At 40.0% G+C, this 21,281-nt stretch overlaps 1 protein-coding gene across 1 annotated transcript; it reads left to right on the forward strand.

Moving 5' to 3' along the window:
• Window positions 1-7,162: 7,162 nt before the first annotated feature.
• tbxta (T-box transcription factor Ta) lies at window positions 7,163-11,146 on the forward strand. Its single transcript, XM_074613725.1, has 8 exons — window positions 7,163-7,497; window positions 7,879-8,143; window positions 9,046-9,180; window positions 9,273-9,334; window positions 9,425-9,486; window positions 9,591-9,764; window positions 9,898-10,021; window positions 10,381-11,146. Exons 1-8 carry the CDS (start codon window positions 7,304-7,306, stop codon window positions 10,631-10,633), a joined length of 1,269 nt encoding a protein of 422 aa, XP_074469826.1. The 5' UTR covers window positions 7,163-7,303; the 3' UTR covers window positions 10,634-11,146.
• Window positions 11,147-21,281: the final 10,135 nt, after the last annotated feature.

The raw sequence follows: 21,281 nt of genomic DNA on the forward strand, positions 1-21,281 counted from the left end.
GGCTGCACCTATCATTAATCCTCTGTCTTTAACACTTACTGTTTGTCAGTGGAAACTGGCCTCACTCCTTTTGATCTCCCCCCCCCCCTCCACCCTCCTGCCCATTCAACCCTCCTACTAAAGCCTCACCCACCAGGTCAGAGAGAGAGAGAGAGAGAGAGAGAGAGAGTCCTATAGCTGCAGACTGGTTATAAAAAGTCTCCCTGAGCAGACAGCGATGATCCACCCAAACGTAATGATTAATATCTGCTAATATTTGCTAATGTCTTTCTCAGCTTCCCAGAAGTCGATCCCTCTTCATGTCAGAGGGAGATAGGCTGAAGTGTGATCTCACTCGACGAGGTCTACTGTTGATATGTGTGTGTGTGTGTGTGTGTGTGTGTGTGTGTGTGTGTGTGTCGGTGCATGTGCACACAGCTGGAGGCTGCAGCACGGAGATTTAACTGTGTTTTCTCACACACTGGTGTCTGCTGACCTCAGCTGCTCATATTTACATCAGGCAGCAACACCGATCGCTGTGGAGGAGAAACAAAAAAAGAGGCAAAAACAAACCAGCAAGGAAGAAAATGTGTGTGAACAACTTCACTATCTACGGTGGAAAACCATCAGTTAATGTTTATGTCCGTATAAAGTATAGAATTGATGATATGAATCAAAATTAGGGCTGCGTATTAGCAAGAATCTGGCGATACATATCACGATACAAGGGTAAGAAAAATCAAGAAAATGAATATATATTACTTTAATTATAAAACCAGAACACATAAGAGGATTTAAAATATTATTTGTTAAATATAAATCAATAAATCAGCTGATTATTTCAGCCTACTATCACCTTCAGAATATATCAACTATCACTCCTTTTAAATCAAGACTGAAGACTTTTCTGTTTGCCTTTTATTAAAGGCATTCATTAAATCCAATAATTACTTACTTATTACACTGCACTGTAACTTTTATTCTTATATTTTATACTTGTCTTATTGTATTTTGTTGCTGAAATGCGATATATAAGTGAACTTGCCTTGCCTTAAAGGTCCAGTGTGTACGGTCTGGTGGTATGTAGCAGTGAGGTTGCAGATTGCAACCAACTGAAGCCTCTCCCGTGTGCCAAGCGTGCTGGAGAGCTACGGTGGCCGACACGAAAACATGAATGTCCCTCTCTAGAGCTATCTGGAGCAGAGCCAGCGTGTGAAGTGTGTGTGTGTATGTGGGAAGTGAGTGGTGAAGCAAGAGAGAGAGAGTGAGCGGCGGCGACGACGGGAGCAAGTAACGTTATCAGCTCCGGCCCAAGCCATTGTGGGCTACTGTAGAAACATGGCGGACTTCGTGGAGAGGATTCGCACCCTATGTAGATATAAACGGCTCATTCTTAGCAAACAAAAACACAATTCTTATTTTCAGGTGATTATACACTGAAGAAAACATACTTATTATATTATATTAAATTTCTGCCAATTGCTCCCCCGAAATGTTAAACACTGGTCCTTTAAGACTCAGTTATCACAGATGTCATCACAAACAGTGCAAATACTGAATTATTAAATAACTCATACGCACAGAGCGTATGTATCTCTCACTCTGCTGCTGTGAAATAAAAGATTTCCAGTTAACTTTCATCTAATCTGTTTTAATCTGATCAAATGTGACTTCATCCAAGATGAATCAAGACAAGCTGTCTATGTTTTCTTTACATGGAAAGAGATATAAATAAGTTTTAGACATTTTAGAGAGTTTTAATGGGGATATTTTCAAAGAATTTCTCATTCAACATCATTTTTAAAAATGTTTTAAAGGTGACTTTACAATCCTGACATGTTTCAACCTTTATTCATTTACATCAGAAATGCCTTGCTTCACATTTCCAGTTAACGAGCTGCATTTTTATGTCTACAGTTCATTTTCTGAAATGACACATCTTGATGCCGACCTACTGTATGTCGTCTGCTCAGCAGCTCTGAGCTGGCTCGGTCCCCGTAGTGTCAAAGCTGAGCCTCCTATCATTAGCATGCCAAAGGTCCCAAGGTCTACTGTAGGGCACCTAGATGAGGGCTGGGGGGGCCGAGGGGGGTTGAGGGGGGCCGAGGGGGGGCAATTACTGTCCCCACTAATTCTTTTTATCCCTTTCAAAGGGACGGGTGATTAGACGAGGAAAGTTTAGATTTCCTGAACTTGAAGTGGAAACGCAAAAGTGACAGACGAAGCTCAGGGCTCAATCCACATCAGGGAGGGCTGTGTGTGTGTGTGTGTGTGTGTGTGTGTGTGTGTTTACTGGTAGGCTTACTACGGGATGTGAGGACGTGTTGGCTCGTGGTTGTTTCACTTGCTGCTCTTTCTTTCTGTCTTTAAGTGCTACAGTTGAAATAACAGAGTGACAAGAAATACCAAACAGAGTGGAATTTTCTCTTCATTAAATATCTGTAGGTCAAAGGTCAGAGACACAACACCCTGAAATGTACTGCACTTGTACTTTACTTTAATAAAAAACAAAAAACTGCAACAAATTTGCACATTTTGCTAATATATATATATAGTATGTTATTTTATGTTTATATTTTATATTTTAATTGTAGTAGTGTAGTGTATTTCTATAGTGTATTGTAATATATTATTTTTATATTTACTGTGTATTTACTGTTCCTGCACTGCCTGGATAACCTGCTGCTGTAACACAATAATTTCCCAATTTGGGATCAATTAATTACGTCTATTAATCTATTTATATCTATCTTGTACTTTACTTGAATATTTCAAGTTTATTCTACTTTCTACTTTCTACTAAACGACATTTCAGAGGGAGATATTGTACTTTTTACTCTACACTACATGTATCTGACGGCTGTAGTTCTTTATATATTAGCATTTCCATGCAAAACACATGATATTTAAATAGAATATAATGCATTGTTATAGATGAAACTGCCTACAAGTATGTACTAGCTCCACTATCCAATAATATATCAGTATATTTAATAACAAGCTGTTCTGCATAATGAGAACTTTTACTTTTTTACTTTTATTTTAATACTTATGTGCCTAATAAATGAAGGACTATGTAACTTTATAAAAGAAAAAAAATTACACAATCTTCTTCTTACAAATGAAAAGCTTAAGTCATATGCAGTGTTAAATACATGGAGGAGTTTTGCTGCTACAGCACCTTGTAGTCTGGTGTGGCCAGTAGCTCGTGGTGGCTAATGTTATCTAACTCTTAGATAGTGCAGATGTTGCTGCTGTGCGACTGTTATTTCTGGATCAGGCTGCTGGACTTTATTCTCTATTTGTGCTACTGTTACACACAAAGTTAGCTCTGTCTGGTCGCCTCATGACGGCGTCTTTAAAGCAGCTGATATGGAAATGTTTGCCTCTTGTGGTCGCTCAAAGTGGGATCTATTAAGTGTGTTAAATATAAATGCAAGAATAGTATAAATAAGAATTAAATAGGAATATCTCTTGAAATGTACAGCATAAATGCGATATTAATGACAGAGTATTGCCACAAGATCAGAATTAAACAAAAGTGTGATTAAAAATATCAATCAGAATCATATCGGAGATTGTTTGTCTTCCCATATATCACACTTTATATATATGATCCATCACTGAGCTGTATAATCTTTAATATCAGACGCATTACTAGATGTATTATATCACTTTAAACTGTTTAAAACTCTGAGATTTTCTTATTTTTGGTCCTTATCAGTTATATTCCAGCTTGAGTTACTGTGTTGTTTTGTCCCGTAACCATCATTATGTCATAATTCATGAAAAAAAAAAGACTTGTGTGTTTGTACGTGTGTTTTTTCTTCCCAGGGCTGACTCACCCGCCTACTTGTGTTTACTTATTTAGGCCGTCGAAGTCCTCTGGAAAATATGCATCGTTATAACTGTCCCTTTGTGAAGCACCAGACCTCTGTAATATTTCTCACCTAGGTGAGTGTGTGCCGATGCCAGAGCGAGGCCTGCGTCGCTTAACCCTCAGCTCGCCGGGCCGGCAGCAGCAGCAGCAACTGAGGAGAGGAGCTGTGGGAAACCTCAGCTGGCTTTTCAAGTAAACTTCATATTCTAGAGCAGACATTCGCTCACCGCTTGGGATTGAGATGCTCAGTTTGGCCCCGTCAGTCACAATGTGAGGATGTTTTGTGATGTTTTGTGCTTTAATAAATCTCACCGGGCAACAACCACAACACACAGGTTCAGTGTTTTGTTGTTGCAGCTACAGACGACTCATCCCTGCATGGTTTATCGAAAGGGCACGATGAGTGAATTAAATCTTAATGTGGAGTTATGAGGCAGCTTCCTGTGAGTGTCGCTGTCTGTTGAGGGTCCAGCAGAGCCGATAGAGGCCTGGTCTGCTTGGTCTGCGGGGGTCATGTCCTGTATGTAGCCGCTCTTTTAACACTCTCTGTGTCCTTCAAAATTAAAAACACACACACACACACACACACACAGAGAGAGAGAGAGGGGAAAAGGAAGAGGCTGCTGAATGATGCGGGATGGAAAGGTGTGAGAGAACCCCTTTACATTTATGGCCTCTGTAGAAGTGGAGGAAGTGGTGTAGTAAAGTGGAGTCGCGCTCCAAAGCCCTCACTCAATTCCAAGTACATCACAGACAGACAGACAGACAGACAGACAGACAGAGGAATCAGAGGCAAAGGGAAGAAAGATCTGAAACATAAAAACCTTTCTCAGGATCAGTGGGGAGCGTTATAATGAACACTGTAAAGTCAGGTGACGGTAGGTAGCTGGGAGCCCAGTATTAATACACAGTGGCCTGCAGTGGTGGAGGAACAAACGCAGCACCTCTATGCAGAAATACTCCGTTACAACATTGTGTTTATCGTCCCTGTCCAGTGAAGGCCACATACCTCTATACCTCTAGGGGGTGTAAGAAAATATTGATACACATGAGTATCGCGATATTATGTTTTGGGATACTGTATTGATTCTCAAAAACACTATTCAATTTTAATTAATAGTTAACATGCAAAGATTTGTGGCTCTGATCGCACAAAAAGTAGAACTATGATGTTGGATGTTGCAGGGACTGTGACAGATGCAGCTCCCACTGTGATTGCATAAAAAAGTTGACTTTTTTTAACTCAGATTTTATGCATATGGTGATGAAAGTTTTCCTAAAATTAGATTTAAAAAAATCACGATATATCGCCTTGCTTACAGTATCGCAATATATTGAATCGTAACGCCCGTATCATGATACGTATTGTATCACCAGATTCTTGCCAATACACAGCCCTACGTATCTCCAAGTTTGGTGATTTTTAATTTTGCAGATAAACTTTAAGAGTTCATTCTTTCATTATGTGTTGAGAAAATTATCCTGTTTCTGAAACTACACCCATTGGATTATCTGAAAAAATGCATTGTAACAAAGTTATTCTTACAATTTGGAGATGCATGGCCTTTCACACACATTATTGTTCATCAATAACAACGCATCATATTTTATAAAATCCTCATTGGTTTTGTTTATAATATGATAATCTGAAAAATACCTAGTAACTATGGCTGTTGATTAAAAATATAGTTGCAATATAAAGTAGCAGATCTAGTATTCAGACACTTTACTCCGCACTTTCCAGAGGCAGATGTGTTAGTCCTGCTTCAATACAGGTATACATAGACATAAAAAGGTGCATAAAAGGAAATAATACATAATGTAGCACAGTAAAACAATAAAAGAAATAAGAAGTAAATAAATAAAAATGAAATGAGATGTTAAAAGAAATAGAATAAAACAGATTAAAAAGCAGTAAGAGAACGTTTGAAATAAGTTAGGAGGGGACTTGACAAAAGCCATTCGGCCTCCTCAGACTGAACCAAACGCAAGCAAAAAAAGGTGGGCCTTTAAATTTGAATCTAAAAATAACTTAATATGAGATGTGAGGATATTCCAGAGCAACAGAAAAAGCTCGGTCACCTCTCGTTTTGAAGCTGTAAATTGTTAAACTTTGCTCTCATTATCAATTTAATGCTAAAAGTACAATATTTCCCTCTGACATGTGAGTAGAAGTATGAAGAAGCATAAGATGCAAATACTGAAAATAAGTTAATTTTTTGTACTTATAGACAGTAAAAGACAACAGGATTCTGTTAAAAAAGTCGTGTTTATTGCAGCATTCAGTGCCAATGTTCCCATCACACTGAAGTTCCACGATCTGTCCTGAAATGCAGCCAGTAAACAGAGAAGTTCCGCCACTTTTCCACAGCCTTTGTTTAGTAAATTTAGTAGAAACGGCCTCTGCCGAGCACTCAGCCTCCAACTGGCTGAAATATTTAATATCAGAGTCTCAGAGGGAGTCGTGCAGGCCCATTATGCAAATCCAGGCCTCACTTCTGGGCTGTCCACACTTTGACACAACAGGAACACAGAGTCTGCCCTAATGGCCCATACTCAGTAAACACAAGCCCTCTTCCATGTGGATTTGAGACGACAAAAGATTAGCAACTATTTGCAAATATACAACTGAGTTCAAAGGCATGGCTCCGTGGCCTCGCTTCCCTTCTTTTGTTTGTAACGCTTTGAATGTGCAGGGCATCAACTGCGAAAGGCTGTAATAGATTTGTAGGTATCAAACCTATAAATCCCAAACTTCACTCCAACAGCATTTTCTACAGTAAAGTAGTAATTTTAACCTTCCATAAAAGCTGTAAAATGTCTAAAAAAGGACATTGAAATAATCACCAGCTGTTGTAATTTTTTCAAACTTCAGGATTCAACTTCAAAATCTGTGCTGAACTTTATATATACATGTGTTCTCTCTATGATTCAGGACAAAAATAGTTTAATTTCAGATGATAGCTTATAGAGAAATCCTCACCGATTTGTTGTTGTTTTACATCCTCTGAGCTTTTGTTTTTGTACATGTATTCAGATGCCATTTTATATGGGATGTTGTATTTATATACTGGGCCAAGCATTTTTTTTTTTTTTTTTTTGAGTGGCTTTTGGTTGAGGGAAACAAATTAAAATTTTTAAAGGTAAAAGTTGATTTCAATTTTTTTTTTAAATTATAAAAATGTGTTATTATGTGGAGAGGTTCAGCCTGGTGAGGAGGCGGTGTTTGGAGAGCCGGTCAGAGAGTTGAGATGTGTGCGCACAGACCATAGACCAGAGACCACGCCCAACATCCCCATGAGGTCCCTGGGGGCCCTTAAAGGATGAGGCCTCAGGCTTTACAAAGCACTATCACTCGGGCCTTGTCTCAGAGTCACTGAGCCTCTACACTACACGTCTTTGGATCTAGATCTATCTCTACACTTGCTCTAGCATTTGGACATAATGACTTCTTCCTCCAGCACCAACAGCGACCAGCGTCTGGAGCATCTGCTCAGCGCCGTGGAGAGCGAGCTGCAGAAGGGCAGCGAGAAGGGAGACGCGTCCGAGAGGGATATTAAACTGAGCCTGGATGATGCAGATCTATGGAACAAGTTCAAAGAGTTAACCAACGAGATGATTGTCACCAAAACGGGAAGGTAGGTTTCCAAATGAAAACAGCAGCCAGTGGAAAAAGAAAAAGTGGTGCCCTTTTTTTGGGCACGTTTTTACGCGCTTTTTACGCACGGGGGTTTTCAGTGTGATTCGTTTATAAAATGTTCTTAATTTTATTTATAATTTTATAATTATACTTATAATAATATTATAATTATATTTTGATATCACACAGGGTCTCACATACACAAGTGCTCTGTGAAAAGTGCTGCTCTTTGAGGCCTTAGAAATAAAATAATAAAATAAATACAAAATGTTAACGAAAGTTGGTTTTCTGATTGAGCTAAAATAAAATGTGTTTAAAAAAACTTCTCTCTCACATAAGCCTTAAACAAATCCTCACTCACCTTGTTTTTTCTTTCTAGGAGGATGTTCCCGGTGCTGAGGGCCAACGTCAGCGGCCTGGACCCCAACGCCATGTACTCGGTGCTGCTGGATTTCGTGGCCGCGGACAACAACCGGTGGAAATACGTGAACGGAGAGTGGGTTCCCGGTGGCAAACCGGAGCCCCAGAGCCCCAGCTGCGTCTACATCCACCCGGACTCACCCAACTTCGGAGCGCACTGGATGAAAGCTCCGGTCTCCTTCAGCAAAGTCAAACTCTCCAATAAACTCAACGGAGGTGGACAGGTGAGGAGATACTGGAGATATGAAGAATGTCATTAATTATAATGATAGTGTGACACTTTTTTATACTATTTCAGCTGTGCCACATTAGGCCTACAGGATAAAAAAACAAACATTCATTTAAAGAGGCTATTTAATATTAAATTATTATTTACCACTGAAATAAGAGGTAGTTTCCAAAATCCTTTCACTTATTTTAGGAAACTGTTGGATTTCTTCAGTATTAAGCAACATGACAAAACAATGTGGGTAATTAGTATCAAGAGAGAGAGACTGTCACTTTACAGCCATATCTTCACTTGATCTGAGAAAAGTACAAAATTGACTTATTATAATGATAAATAGTAACACTAATTGGGATTATATATGAAGAAGATCATTAATTATGGTGATAGGGTGACACTTTTTTTAATACTATTTTAGCTGTGCCACATTAGGCCTACAGGATAAAAAAACCCCAAAACAAACAGGAAGATATATTCATTTAAAGAGTATATTTAATATTAAATTATTATTATCCAAAATCCTTTCACTTATTTTAGGACCTGTTGGATTTCTTCAGTATTAAGAAACATGACAAAACAATGTGGATAATTAGTATAAAGAGAGAGAGAGAGACACTTAATGTCACCTTTACAGCCATATCAAGATTCAAGATTCAAGATGTTTATTGTCATGCGTGTGAAATACTTTTTGCTGGGAAGCTCCATTAGAGTAATAAGTTATATTACAATTACATTACAATTACATTTATATTACAATTATAAAAGGAAATACTTTGTACAAGGGCATATTAAGAACATATATATTAAGAACATATCTTCACCTGATCTGAGAAAAGTACTAAATTGACTTATTATAATGATAAATAGTAACACTAATTGGGATTTTTTTTTCTTCTGTAGATCATGCTGAACTCTCTGCACAAGTATGAGCCGAGAATACACATCGTGAAGGTCGGAGGCATCCAGAAGATGATCAGCAGCCAGTCTTTCCCCGAAACACAGTTCATCGCAGTCACTGCTTACCAGAATGAAGAGGTCAGTTGTGCATGAAGCACATAAAAACCTTAATAACACTCTTTGAATATTGATTAAAATGCTAACAGCTGTCATGTCCTCCTCCTCCTCAGATTACTGCTCTGAAGATAAAGCACAACCCCTTTGCCAAAGCCTTCTTGGATGCCAAAGAAAGGTACGGGTAGGAGCCTCAGATAATTCCTCACATGATCCACTTAGTGTACCTGACGTATGGCATCTAATGTTGTTGTTTTTTTGATTGCAGGAGTGACCATAAAGACCTCCCCGATCACAATGCAGACAGCCAACAGTCTGGCTACTCTCAGCGTGAGTTTCATTCATTTCTTCTGAAAATGATGAACGAAATAATGGTAAAACAGAGGTTTGCGAATGTGTTATATGACTTAATTTTGGTCATTTTATTTCCACAGTTGGAGGTTGGTTCCTCCCAGGCCAGAGTCCCATCTGCCCCAGCAGCAGCCCTCCTCAGTTCAGTAGCTCAGCGGGCCACTCCTCCGGCTCCTACTGCGAGCGCTACTCCAGCCTGAGGAACCACAGAGCGGCCCCGTATCCCAGCCACTACCCACACCGCACCTCCAGCACGAGTAAGACCCCTTACTTGACCCCTATATACCTGCAACCTCAGCCTCAGTGTCAATTCAATTTCAATTTATCATGTTAGGAATCAAAACAAATGGGAGAATTTGCATTAAGTTGTGGTCCGTGCCTCATTTTCAGACAACTACATGGACAACACTTCAGGGAGTCTGCCCACTCATGACAGCTGGTCCGCTCTTCAGATCCCCAACTCCACAGGCATGGGCACTCTGTCCCACAGCACCAACTCCACATCCCAGTCCAGGTAAGCTTCTTGACCATAGGTTAGGTTAGGTTATCTCAATTGTACCATGAGGGGAAATTTGTTTTGCAGCCAGGGGTCACAAAAACAGAACACATAAGACAACATCAATGACGCATCAACACAATAAAACACAGAGATAGAGCTGGGAATTTGTTGTTTAAGTTGGATTTCATCAGCATCAAAACACTTTTTTTTGTAGTTTCCTCTTTGTGTTTATTAGTTCATGTGATTTAGTGTCAATGATAGTGGCCTCCTGGTTTTTCTTTACCCCCCTCCATGTTGTCGCCATCTTTGAACCCTAATTTTTTTGCGTAGACGTTATCAACTAAAACCCTCCTGTTGTCCCTCTCGTCCCACAGCCAGTACCCCAGCCTATGGTCAGTAGCCGGCACCACCCTCACCCCTTCAGGCTCGGCCTCGGGCTCCATACCCGGAGGTCTGACCTCCCAGTTCCTGAGGGGCTCCTCCTACACGGGCCTGACCTCCTCGCTGCCCGTCTCCTCGCCCTCCTCCATGTATGACCCCAGCCTGAGCGAAGTCGGGGATGCCCAGTTCGAGAGCTCCATCGCCAGGCTGACCGCGTCCTGGGCGCCCGTGGCTCAGAGCTACTGAGTCTCTGGAGGCTTCAGGAGCCGGACTAAAGACACAAATAAAAGGTCCTGGAGAAGATGAAATGCAAAGATCTCTTCTGGCTCCTGCTTGTGAAAAAGCGCAGTTTAGAAGATTAAATCATTCCAGAGGCTCTATTTAAAAAAAAAAAAGGTGTAAAGTTTGTCTGGAGTCAGTTGATGTGCAAAGACAGAACTTGAAAGACAATCATCTCTTCCCGTGTTGGGCAACATCACACTAGAATAATAAGACTTGCATGTTCAGAAATCCTTAGTAATTCCCAACATGTTAATTACACCTTTTCTAAACTCCTTTAGCTCCACACAACCAAACTCAACTGAGCAAACTTTGATGTTTTTGTTTTTATCTTTAAATATATAAGATGAAAAAATGGTTCTGCTAACATAAATGTGTATATGTGTGTAAATAGAATAAATTAACGTCCAGTGTTTTCCATATAAATGTGCCTTTTTTTCCCGATTGCAATAAATGTTCAAAGATCGGACACACAAGTGCCTTCTGCATCCTGCAGGGTTTCGTCAAGACCAACTCCTGCACAAACAAGTGTACATAACTATCTATTTGTATTTGAACTCGCTGTGAGTTTTATTTATGTCATTTAATAATAAATTAAAAATGTTTGTTTTCTCAAATACGAGTGTCATTTTGTCTGTTTGGTTCGCCTCTTAAAATGATTTTAACTCAAGGAATTTATTGTTTCTCTACTTCAAGTATTATAATAAGTTGTTTTTTTCTTTCACAAAAAGCTGTTAATACACACAGAGAAATAAATAAAGCATAAAACACCATGCACATTATCACTAAAGTCCCATAATCTGGAAAGGTCAAAGGGCAAACAAGGGCCACTGTGGTTTAATCAAGCAGAAAAACATCAATAAGGTTTCATATATTCTCATTTTGAACCCTCCGGTTTAGAGTCGAGGTGTTGCCCTCGTGCATCAAACCTCAATCATCAAACTTTTGGCCCCGCGTTATGAGCTTTCTTTAAATAACAGCGTCCGCACCGCTACGCTAAGTGAATGTGGCTTCTCTGACATGTAATTGAAATGACGAGGTGATGGAGAAGTGTCCACTTTAAGAAATCCATCGGGGTACTTTTCCATCACTGGCACCCTTTTGTTACAATCTGCGTTATGGTGCGACGTACGGCTAACACATTCAGATCTGCATGTGAGGAAAGTCAAAGGTATAAGCACCCGGAACGTTAACACCTGGGATTGAATATAATAAACGAAGATATGCACATTAAAGCCGACTTTGCGTTATTGGCAGGAACACATTGGACACAAACAAAACTCAGTTCCATTTACCAACTTTTTTATTTGCAAAACACAACTTTAAACACTTTATTATTATATCATAATTCATTCTATATATTATTATGAATAGATTAAAAAAAATAAAAAATGTGTACAAGTTAAATGAAGGAAGAATCTTTCAAGGAAAAATCATATGTTTTTAAAATTATGCATTCAAAAATAATAGATTTTAGTTTAAAATTGCAAGTGGTTATTCACATTTTGATCATCACTGAGTCAAAGTCATAGTTTACACAACTTTGTATGTAACACTATTTAATTTGTTAAAATGTATACTGACAAATCTTTAGTATTTTTCAAAATTTACAATGACACATTTTTATTTATTCATTTATCTATTCATTTATCTATTTATTTATGTATCTGTTTATTCATGTATCTGTTTATTCATTTATCTGTTTATTCATTTATCTATTTATTTATTCAAAATGATCCCCATTAGCTGATGCCAATGGCAGCAGTTAGTCTTGCTGGGGTCTGAAATCCAGAACATCATATTAATCATAGACATACATACTTTGTACAAAATCATTTTTAAGGTAAAAGTACACATATACAATCAAAGTAACATCAAAATTATGTTGTGGCTAATTTTAAAATGTCATAAATAAATGCATTTGACATTATAGAAGAAGAAAAAACAAAACAAAACTACATCATATTAAATAAAAAAAAAAAAAATCAGCATTTGCAGAACCAAGCTCAATTGAAGAGAACCCCCCCACCCCCGGCAAAACCATGTGAAATGTACAGTAAAAGTATTTTCTGGTTGATCCAGCTCCATCTCTGGCTCATACCTGAGGCCGGTGGCTTGGCCGTGCACTCATGATGTCAGTGGTGTGATGTGTGTGTCAGACCCGCAGAGCTCCGGCCTCCGAGCAGTGATGGAGTGGTCCTCACCGAGGTGCAAATGAAGGCTGGAGGGTCACGGGGCCACGGGCAAACAGTAATGAAGCAGCAATGTGACCTGCAGCTGGCGGGGCCGATAGCAGCGGAGCAAAGGTCCACTCATGAAACGCCAACATCTCTGAAAACCTCCACTTTACTGCCACTCCAAATTTAGGAATTTATCTCTGTTAGCTTCAGCAAAATACAGAAGCTGTCTTTGTTTAAACTGCTTAAACTTATGGATATTCATTCAGATAAGCAAATTAACTTTGAGTGTATTTTTCTCCTCATGGAAGAAGGCAGAAGTCCTTTTTAGCAGTGGCAAACAAATCTCTTACTTATTCGCATTATAATTGTATTCAAAGTCTTACTGAAGTAAAAGTACAGACAAAATGTACTAATAATAAGCTTTGTGTCTGGGTCCTGCATTTCCCTGTCAGAGTTTATTTCACAACAATGACTGGCTCGCTGTACATTATCCCTTACTTTAACATTTTTATTATTATTAATATTAGCCTACGGGTACATTGATGTTTAAGCAGCATTTTGATGTTGTTGTTGGTTGAGATGGAGATCATTCTGGGTAGTTAACCATATAAAATAGTATCATAATTTCATCATATTGATCTATGTTTTGCATGAAATACAACTAGCCACTTCCTCTGAATTGCAGTGAAGTAGCTTGACATTGAAATAAGTAAAGTGCAAGTGCCTAAAAAAGTCCAATATTCACTTTCCTTTTAGATCTGTTTTTGGTCTCCACCAACTCCGAAGAAAAATATCTGGATCTTTAGCTGCTAAATGATGCATTATGTTCACTATTTGAATGGTTCCCAAGATTTTCCATGACAAGGCCCCCGGAAATAGCGTTAGGTTATGGCTGGGGTCCCCCTTTTGCAAGATGTCCTGCCATTGGCAGTAAACTAGAATGGCTCCCGGAGATCGCAGACCACCGCCAAGCTGTCTGAGTATGATTGCCCCCCCCCCCTCCGTGCAGTTTGCGCTATCATCCACGTGTATTTTTGTTTATGTTGAGATAAGCTGTACTTACGCTGTGGAGCAGCGTAAAACGCTTCATTCAAACTGGACAGAAACAAAGTAAAACTCACCTAAACCATCATCGTAACTCTTTCCAACAATCACCAAGTGTGCTTTGGTCGCACTCAACTGTAATTTCACAGAGTTTAATGGGAAAAAGGCCGAATCTACAGGTGTCCCTGCCTCCCTCCATCCCCCGCTCTCTGTCCGTCCCTCTCTCTGCAGGCAAAAGGAAAGAGGCAGGGTGATGCGTCATGAACGCGTCATCAGTTACACTGCGCATGTCTTAAAGCCTGTGGTGTTAATGCACAGGGCGAGCGGAGTTATTCAAAAAAATCCTGAATCCGGATCATGATCCGGATCGCCACCAAAATCTAATGGATGTTCATTGTGCCCCACCCCACCCCTCCAAAAAAATTCATTCAAATCCATCACAGACTTTTGGAGTAATCCTCCAAACGGACAAACCAACAAACAAACCAAGAACTACGCCGGTGAAAACATAACCTCCTTCCTAGGCCTTCTGCCTTGGTGGAGGTAATTAGAAATAAAATAGAAAAATAAAATAAAACATGTCTTTACTTTTATGAATGCAATAATAATTATATTTATAGTTCATATCTTTAATCATTCCATTAGATTCAATATTTCTGTTTTCCATTATAAGCATTGTTTGTCAGCTTAGTTGAACAACATTCAACAACATTGTGTGTCTGTGTGTGTCTCCTCGTCAGGTCTTTTAGTCTTGTAGCAGGCGCAGACTGTTACAGGTCAACACTGATGGCTTATGATGTGAGGAGTGTTGTTTTGAATGGCAGGCAAATAGAAAGATCGGCATGGCAAATAAGATTCCAATATGTTAAATGGCATTTTATTATAAATTATATTTTATTATAATAATAGCCCTGCGATGGACTGGCGACCTGTCCAGGGTGTACCCTGCCTTCGCCCAATGTCGGCTGGGATCGGCTCCAGCCCCCCCGCGACCCCTAACGGGATAAGCGGTTGCAGATGGATGGATGGATGGATGGATATAATAATAGCTTCTTTTTTTAATTTCCCCTCATCTTCTCTCCAATTTCATGAGGCCCCCCTGGCAACACCAAAGGGGGACGGGGCCACCACTTTGAAAATCACTGCACTAGTTTATCCCTGATTTTGTCTCTCTGCTGGTGCAGGCAGGTAGCGTATACAGTACAGTCGGTTCATCAGGGTTTCTTTGCTAAAAACAACTGCCTGCTGCTGCTGGAAACAAGGTTGATGGGAACGGAGTTATGAATTAAACAAAACAATGCTCCAAAAGACTGTCAGGGTAACAGAGAGTGGGATGCAATTATGGACCAGGGGAAATCTTAAAGTTAGCCCCAGTTAAACACCGCTGCCGAGCAGCTGACTAGAGGATAAACTCTCCGGGAAACAGAGTAAAGTCGACTAAAGACACTGGCAGCAATGCCAGGTCAAAACTGAGAAGCCGGGCCACACAGACCCGCCCCGCTCTAACAGAGTGAGCTCAAAGAGCAAACAGCAAACGGTGAGCAAATCATGCAGATAGGTTCACGTGGTAACTTCTGCTGATACACACACCTCTATACAGCTAGAAGAAGCACTCACTACCTCTCACAATGAGACAATAAATCAGCATCTGAACACTGAAACCAGAGGTAGAAATAGGCTTCACACACCTGATCCTCATCAGGGACAATCAGGGCTCCCACGGCTGCTCCTCCTCAGAGATGATTAACCTAACCAGCCTGCTGAGTGGCAAGAGCTCCTCACAATACAAGCTAAAAAGACCTTTTAGAGCTGTGGAGTTAGGAACTGTCCAAGGGGTTGCCACTATTGTCCACGTATTTTTGTTGGCAAACCCGGAAGTTAGATTCACACGGGTTCCCTCAACAAAACGCTAATGGGATTTCTCCATTTGGTTTTGGATTACTTACACGTTTTGTTCAGCAAGATAATCTCCACAAATGAACACCACTTCTGTGATTTTTGAAGCATAAATGCAATCACCAGAAGTAAAAAGCTATAAACAAACTACACCACGTTTGCATGAACTTCAGTATACACAACGAGGCTGTAAAGGCGGACGAGTCTGCGTGATGACGATTAGTAGTCTCATTTAGCCACTTGTTCGCAACCACCTTTTTTTTTTAAAACATAAAAGCTTTAAAATTCCCGGGTGGGGTATTTATTGATGTATTTTCGTAGAGCAAAACGTTAAATTCTCTTCAGCTTGTGTTAACCACAGACCTTATTTCAGGCGTCTAACTAAAAACCCATTGACTTTGAGACAAGGGAACTGGAAGTGCTAAAATGCTAACTCATTTCCGGGTTTTAAGAGTCATTCCTGTAGCACTCTTCAGTATAACAAGCATCCTGTTGCAGGGAGGTCAAAGGTCAGAGACATTCAGTCATATTACCTCATCTGTGTGATCCTGTAATGATGAGGAGAGAAAAAACATATATTTTTTATAGTTACATATGTACATGTATGTATATACTATGTTGAGTTTATGCACACGAATCCAACTGATATGTATTTAACAAGTCTTACTATGCATTTCCTATATATAATGTATTTGATATTCTCACATCTTTAATATGTGATTCACTGGACCAATGAACAACTGACACTATTTTAATATCACAGAGTATTTGCGAATCATCCTGGGCTATTACTAATAAGTTACACCGGTGTGTCTACAATCTCTACCAGATATAGTAAAGGGAGTAGGCTTGAGGTACTTTCCATTATATGTACCATTCATAGAATTGAAAGTGGAATGACTTTATTACAGTCAGTAAGTCAAAAATAAAAGAATCACTGAGCCGTTGTGTTTCATCTGTGTGTGTGTGTGTGTGTTTGTGGGTGTGTACCTGTTTATGAGCTGTTGTCCAGTCTTAGTGGGGAGGATGTTTGCTGATGTTCTTTGCTCAGTCTGGAGCGATAAACAGGTCCTGCTGGGCCCAGAGCCATCTCACAGTTACAGTGTGTGTGTATGTGTGTGTGTGTGTGTGTGTGTGTGTGTGTGTTGATCTGAGGACTCTGAGCTCACTGAAGTCTTTTGTTCTCCACGATGGCTGATCTGCTCCGTACACCGCAGCCTGCAGCCTGTGTTGGCCTTCACTAATTGACAATTGGAGTTTGACTTTGCACACCGGCCTCCTCTCCACCCCTGGAAGTGTGTGCTCCAAATACGCTTTACAGAGTGTGCCCAGCACCCAGGTGTGGAGGACAGAGGACTCTAAACAACAGATGCAGATGTTGGGTTGGGTCACTGTTGCCTTATTGTGAGTGTAGTTGTAGTCGTAGCAGAGTTGTAGCAGAGGGTAAAACACACTATATCTACATTTTCCATTTGTTTTGGTGAAAGAATGGAGACACGGACAGGGACTGAAGTTTTCATCCAATGGGGTAAATCTAAATCTGTCAGCTGAGGAAGATGCCAGTCTCCTGTCTCATCTTTGTCCTGGTGTCCACTCACGTATCCCTCCTCCACTTCCAGGAATAAGACACCAATGGAAGAAGACAGAAGGGCGAAGCGGCCTCCGCAAACACCACGATTATGACGGTGAGTCACATTGTGCAAGGCCCTTGCGGGTGATTTACGAGGGGCCGATGCCAAAAAACAAGTTGTCAAGTCTGGAACAGCGAGTCAGCGCAGCGGCGGGGAGGTGTGTTTGCAGACCGCCCCCTCGTCCGCCCCAAAACCCCAACCCCGTCCCTCTGATGTCTGTGTGTCTTCGTTAATGAAGAAATTCTGGTACCTGGGTGAGACATTGCTCTCAGCTGAGCAGACTCTGCCTCCTCCGTGCCCTCAACCCCTGCACAGTCATACAGCCGCCCCACCCATCCACAATCCCATCAGGCCTCTGGCTTCACCTCCCTCGCAGTTAATGCAGCTACTGGATGTTGGGGCTGCTGCAGTGATCCCCAAGTGTTGGCAGAAGCATTGCGTATCTTTTGCCATCATTCACGTGTATTTTTGTTTATGTTGAGATCAGCTGTATGTAGCAGAGCATCGTAAAACACTTCATTCAAACTGGACAGAAACAAAGTAAAACTCACCTAAACCGTCGTCGTTACTCTTTCCAACAATCACCAAGTGTGCTTTGGTCGAACTCAACTGTAATTTCACCGAGTTTAATGTGAAAAAACGTTGAATCTACAGTCGGAATTCTTAAAAATATTCCTGAATCTGGATCATGGTCCACCAAAATCTAATGTATTGTTCATTGTGCAACACCGCATCCCTCCAAAACATTTCATTCAAATCAATACGGTAAACGGACAAACAAACAAACAAACCAACGCCGGTGAAAACATAACCTCCTTCCTCCTTGGCAGAGATAAAAAACTAGGCTGTACCTCAAACATATATAAGAGCAGGAATCTATACACATGAGCCCATGGATATAAAACGAGGGAGGGAACAGAACGGGTTGGAATCATTGAGTGGCAGACGTCTTGCAGATTGCAGGTTTTTTAAACATTCATAATATACATACAGGTATAAACCTGAAGTTTGACCTCTGCATTTAACCCATCCTAAGCAGTGAGGAGCAGTGGGCTGCTGTGAAGCGCCCGGCGAGCAACTTGGGGTTCAGTGTCTCTGTCAACAACACTACGACATGCAGACAGTATGGAACCGGGGATCAAACCTCCAACCTTCTGGTTATAGGACGACTCGCTCATCCCACTGAGCTACCGCCGGCAATACTGCATTATTTAATGAATGCGCAGGAGTAGAAAGTAATGTAATTTGTATAAACGTTGGCTGAAACATAAAAAAAACAACTGGTACAGTCCTTTTAAATCAGTGGTCTCCAACCTACGGATAAGGACCCTCCAAGATTAATGTCAGGGGTCACAAGATGACTGCAGGAATAAAGAAGCAAAAAACATATATTGGTTATCCAAAATTATTATTTTTTTCTGACTTTTGTTTATAATAAAAACTGAAAGACTGGATTATTAGAGTCCGCGTTACACTCTCCCATTCTGGCTCTTGAATATATTGTAAATGAAGCTGTGTTTGCTACTGTAACATATGTCCCATGTGGGGTCTAAAAATCAAGGATCAAACATGGCATCCTGCACTCTGTAACCAGCAAGTCTTTGCAAAAACACCATTGTCCCGATGAGACAGATGTCCGAGGAGTTGTTTTTGAACTACATGAGCAATTTCACACATTAGGAGGACTTGCTAGCCAGCATAAGCTAATGTATGTTTCCTCCGGTCACCACAGTGATGGTGACAGCCTCTCACCATCCTGACAGGCCAGTCCAGTTAGCTGTGGACGGTCACACCAGCAGAGAAGACTTGTAAGCAAACTGGTCCTCACTGAAGTAACATTTAGCAGCGGTGCATGATATCCAGTGTGGTCTGAGTGAGAAAGCGTGTCTTTCACTCATTGGTAGCAGCGTGCTGATTATCTCGCAGGGTTCACACGACGTGTCAATCACTGCATTCACACATATAGAACCATCTGAAAAGAGTACATTACCGTGTATGAATATGTCTCAATCATGATTACATTGAACGTTACCTTATTTCTGTCTGGGTAACTTGTTGGTTTTGATGAAATATAATAGTAGAAATCCTGACTTTTTGCTTCCAGTCACAAACTTAAAGGGGAAATGCACAAATTTTACATATCAAAGTCTGTATACGAGTGTTAGGGAATATTATTACAAAGTTGTATAAAACCTTTTGCGTTTTTAGACGGAGCTGTGTGAAGTATCCTCATCTCTGCTTGGTACTAGCTACGAGCACAACACGGCCAAATCTCCAACTGAACGTGTCGAGCTGCATTGTGGGTAAGGCAGGTGCCATGTTTTGACAAGTAAGAATAATAACTCTACTTTAGGAGCAACGGAGGTCAGACGGCGGCTGGCGGTACCGCGGTACCGCGGTTTCACAAGCGTGTCGGAGAACTACGGTGGCCTCCAGGTGACGTAGAAACGTGAAAGTCTCTCTCTAGAGCCAGTGTTTGGTTTGTCCGTTCTGAGCTACTGCAGAAACATGACGGAGCAACATGGCAGACTCCGTGAAGAGGACCCGCTAAAGAGTATAGAAGCAAAGAGATGAAACTCCGGTGTTTTTTTGACAACAGTCACTGCCGCCATTTTGGACTGAAAATGTTTATTATACTTATATATATATATATATATAATATTTTATTGTTCAACACAGGCCATTTCTGTAGAAAATATAGAATAGAAATAATTTAGTTTTACTTTTGTACGACACTTTGTAGGTGGACGTTTTACTGGCTTCCGGTAGTCACTTTCAGTTCAAATTGGCGTAAGCGTAGCCCTGCTGCTGGGCGCTGATGTTGCAATGGAACAAACAATTGACTTTCGCTTCTTAGCGATATATACGTTCTTTGTCCAAATCGAGTCGAGTTGCATTGTGGGTAAGGCAGAATCCCAGTTTTGACAAGTGAGGAGAATGTGTGGACAGTGGTGGCATGTAACTAAATACATTTACACAAGCATTGTACTTAAGTACAATTTTGAGGTACTTGTACTTTACTTGAGTATTTCCATTTTATGTTACTTTATACTTCTACTCCATCTCAGAGGCAAATATTGTACTTTTTACTTCATTTATTATTTATTATTATTATTATTATTACAGCTTTAGTAAGTAGTTACTTTGAAGATTCAGATTAATAATAAAAAATATATATAGGTCAACTAATTAATTATGATGTATTATTATAGATTAAACTACCCAGCAGTATATAAAGTAGTTCAAATGTGCTTCACCTGTACCGGCTGCAACATTAAAGTGATGTACACATTAATGCATCACTGATTATAATCCAGTTATATAATATTATTCTGAAAGGAGCCATTCTACATAATGACTACTTTTACTTTTGGTACTTTAAGCATATTTTGATGTAAATTACTTTTTTTTTTATTTTACTTGAGTAAGATTTTTAAAGCAGGACTTTTACTTGTATTTATACACTGTAGTATTGCTACTTTTACTTAAGTAAGTATCAGAGTACTTCTTCCACCACTGTTTGTAGAACAAAAAACACAACATCTCTGGTTCTGCTGCATCAATTCTTATCTTTTTTTTTGTGTGAGTCTGACAATGGTATTGGAGTTCAATGCTAAATCAGTAGAGTAAATAAAAAACAACAAATTTCTTTTAACTTAAAAAAAATGTGAATATGAAGTTATAGTCTTTAAGTTTTTCATGAAATTAAACCCTGTTTTTGATATTATTTATGGTCAATTTTTTTTTTCCAGCAATCCCCATTTAATGTATTTACATTCAGTAATTACCTCTCTATATTTTCACAAGGGACTCACGATGCATGCATGTAATCCAGCGTTGTAGTTTTTTATTCTAACTCACTGA

The sequence above is a fragment of the Sebastes fasciatus genome, chromosome 17 (assembly GCF_043250625.1).
Source record: "Sebastes fasciatus isolate fSebFas1 chromosome 17, fSebFas1.pri, whole genome shotgun sequence".
In the NCBI taxonomy this organism is placed as follows: Eukaryota; Metazoa; Chordata; class Actinopteri; order Perciformes; family Sebastidae; genus Sebastes; species Sebastes fasciatus.

Excerpts from the sequence above, each read along its gene's own strand:
- tbxta (XM_074613725.1), top strand. The coding sequence starts at position 7,304 with ATGACTTCTTCCTCCAGCACCAACAGCGACCAGCGTCTGGAGCATCTG. Across the intron at positions 9,487-9,590 it reads ACAGTCTGGCTACTCTCAGC|TTGGAGGTTGGTTCCTCCCA; the intron begins GTGAGTTTCATT and ends TTATTTCCACAG. Across the intron at positions 9,765-9,897 it reads ACACCGCACCTCCAGCACGA|ACAACTACATGGACAACACT; the intron begins GTAAGACCCCTT and ends CCTCATTTTCAG.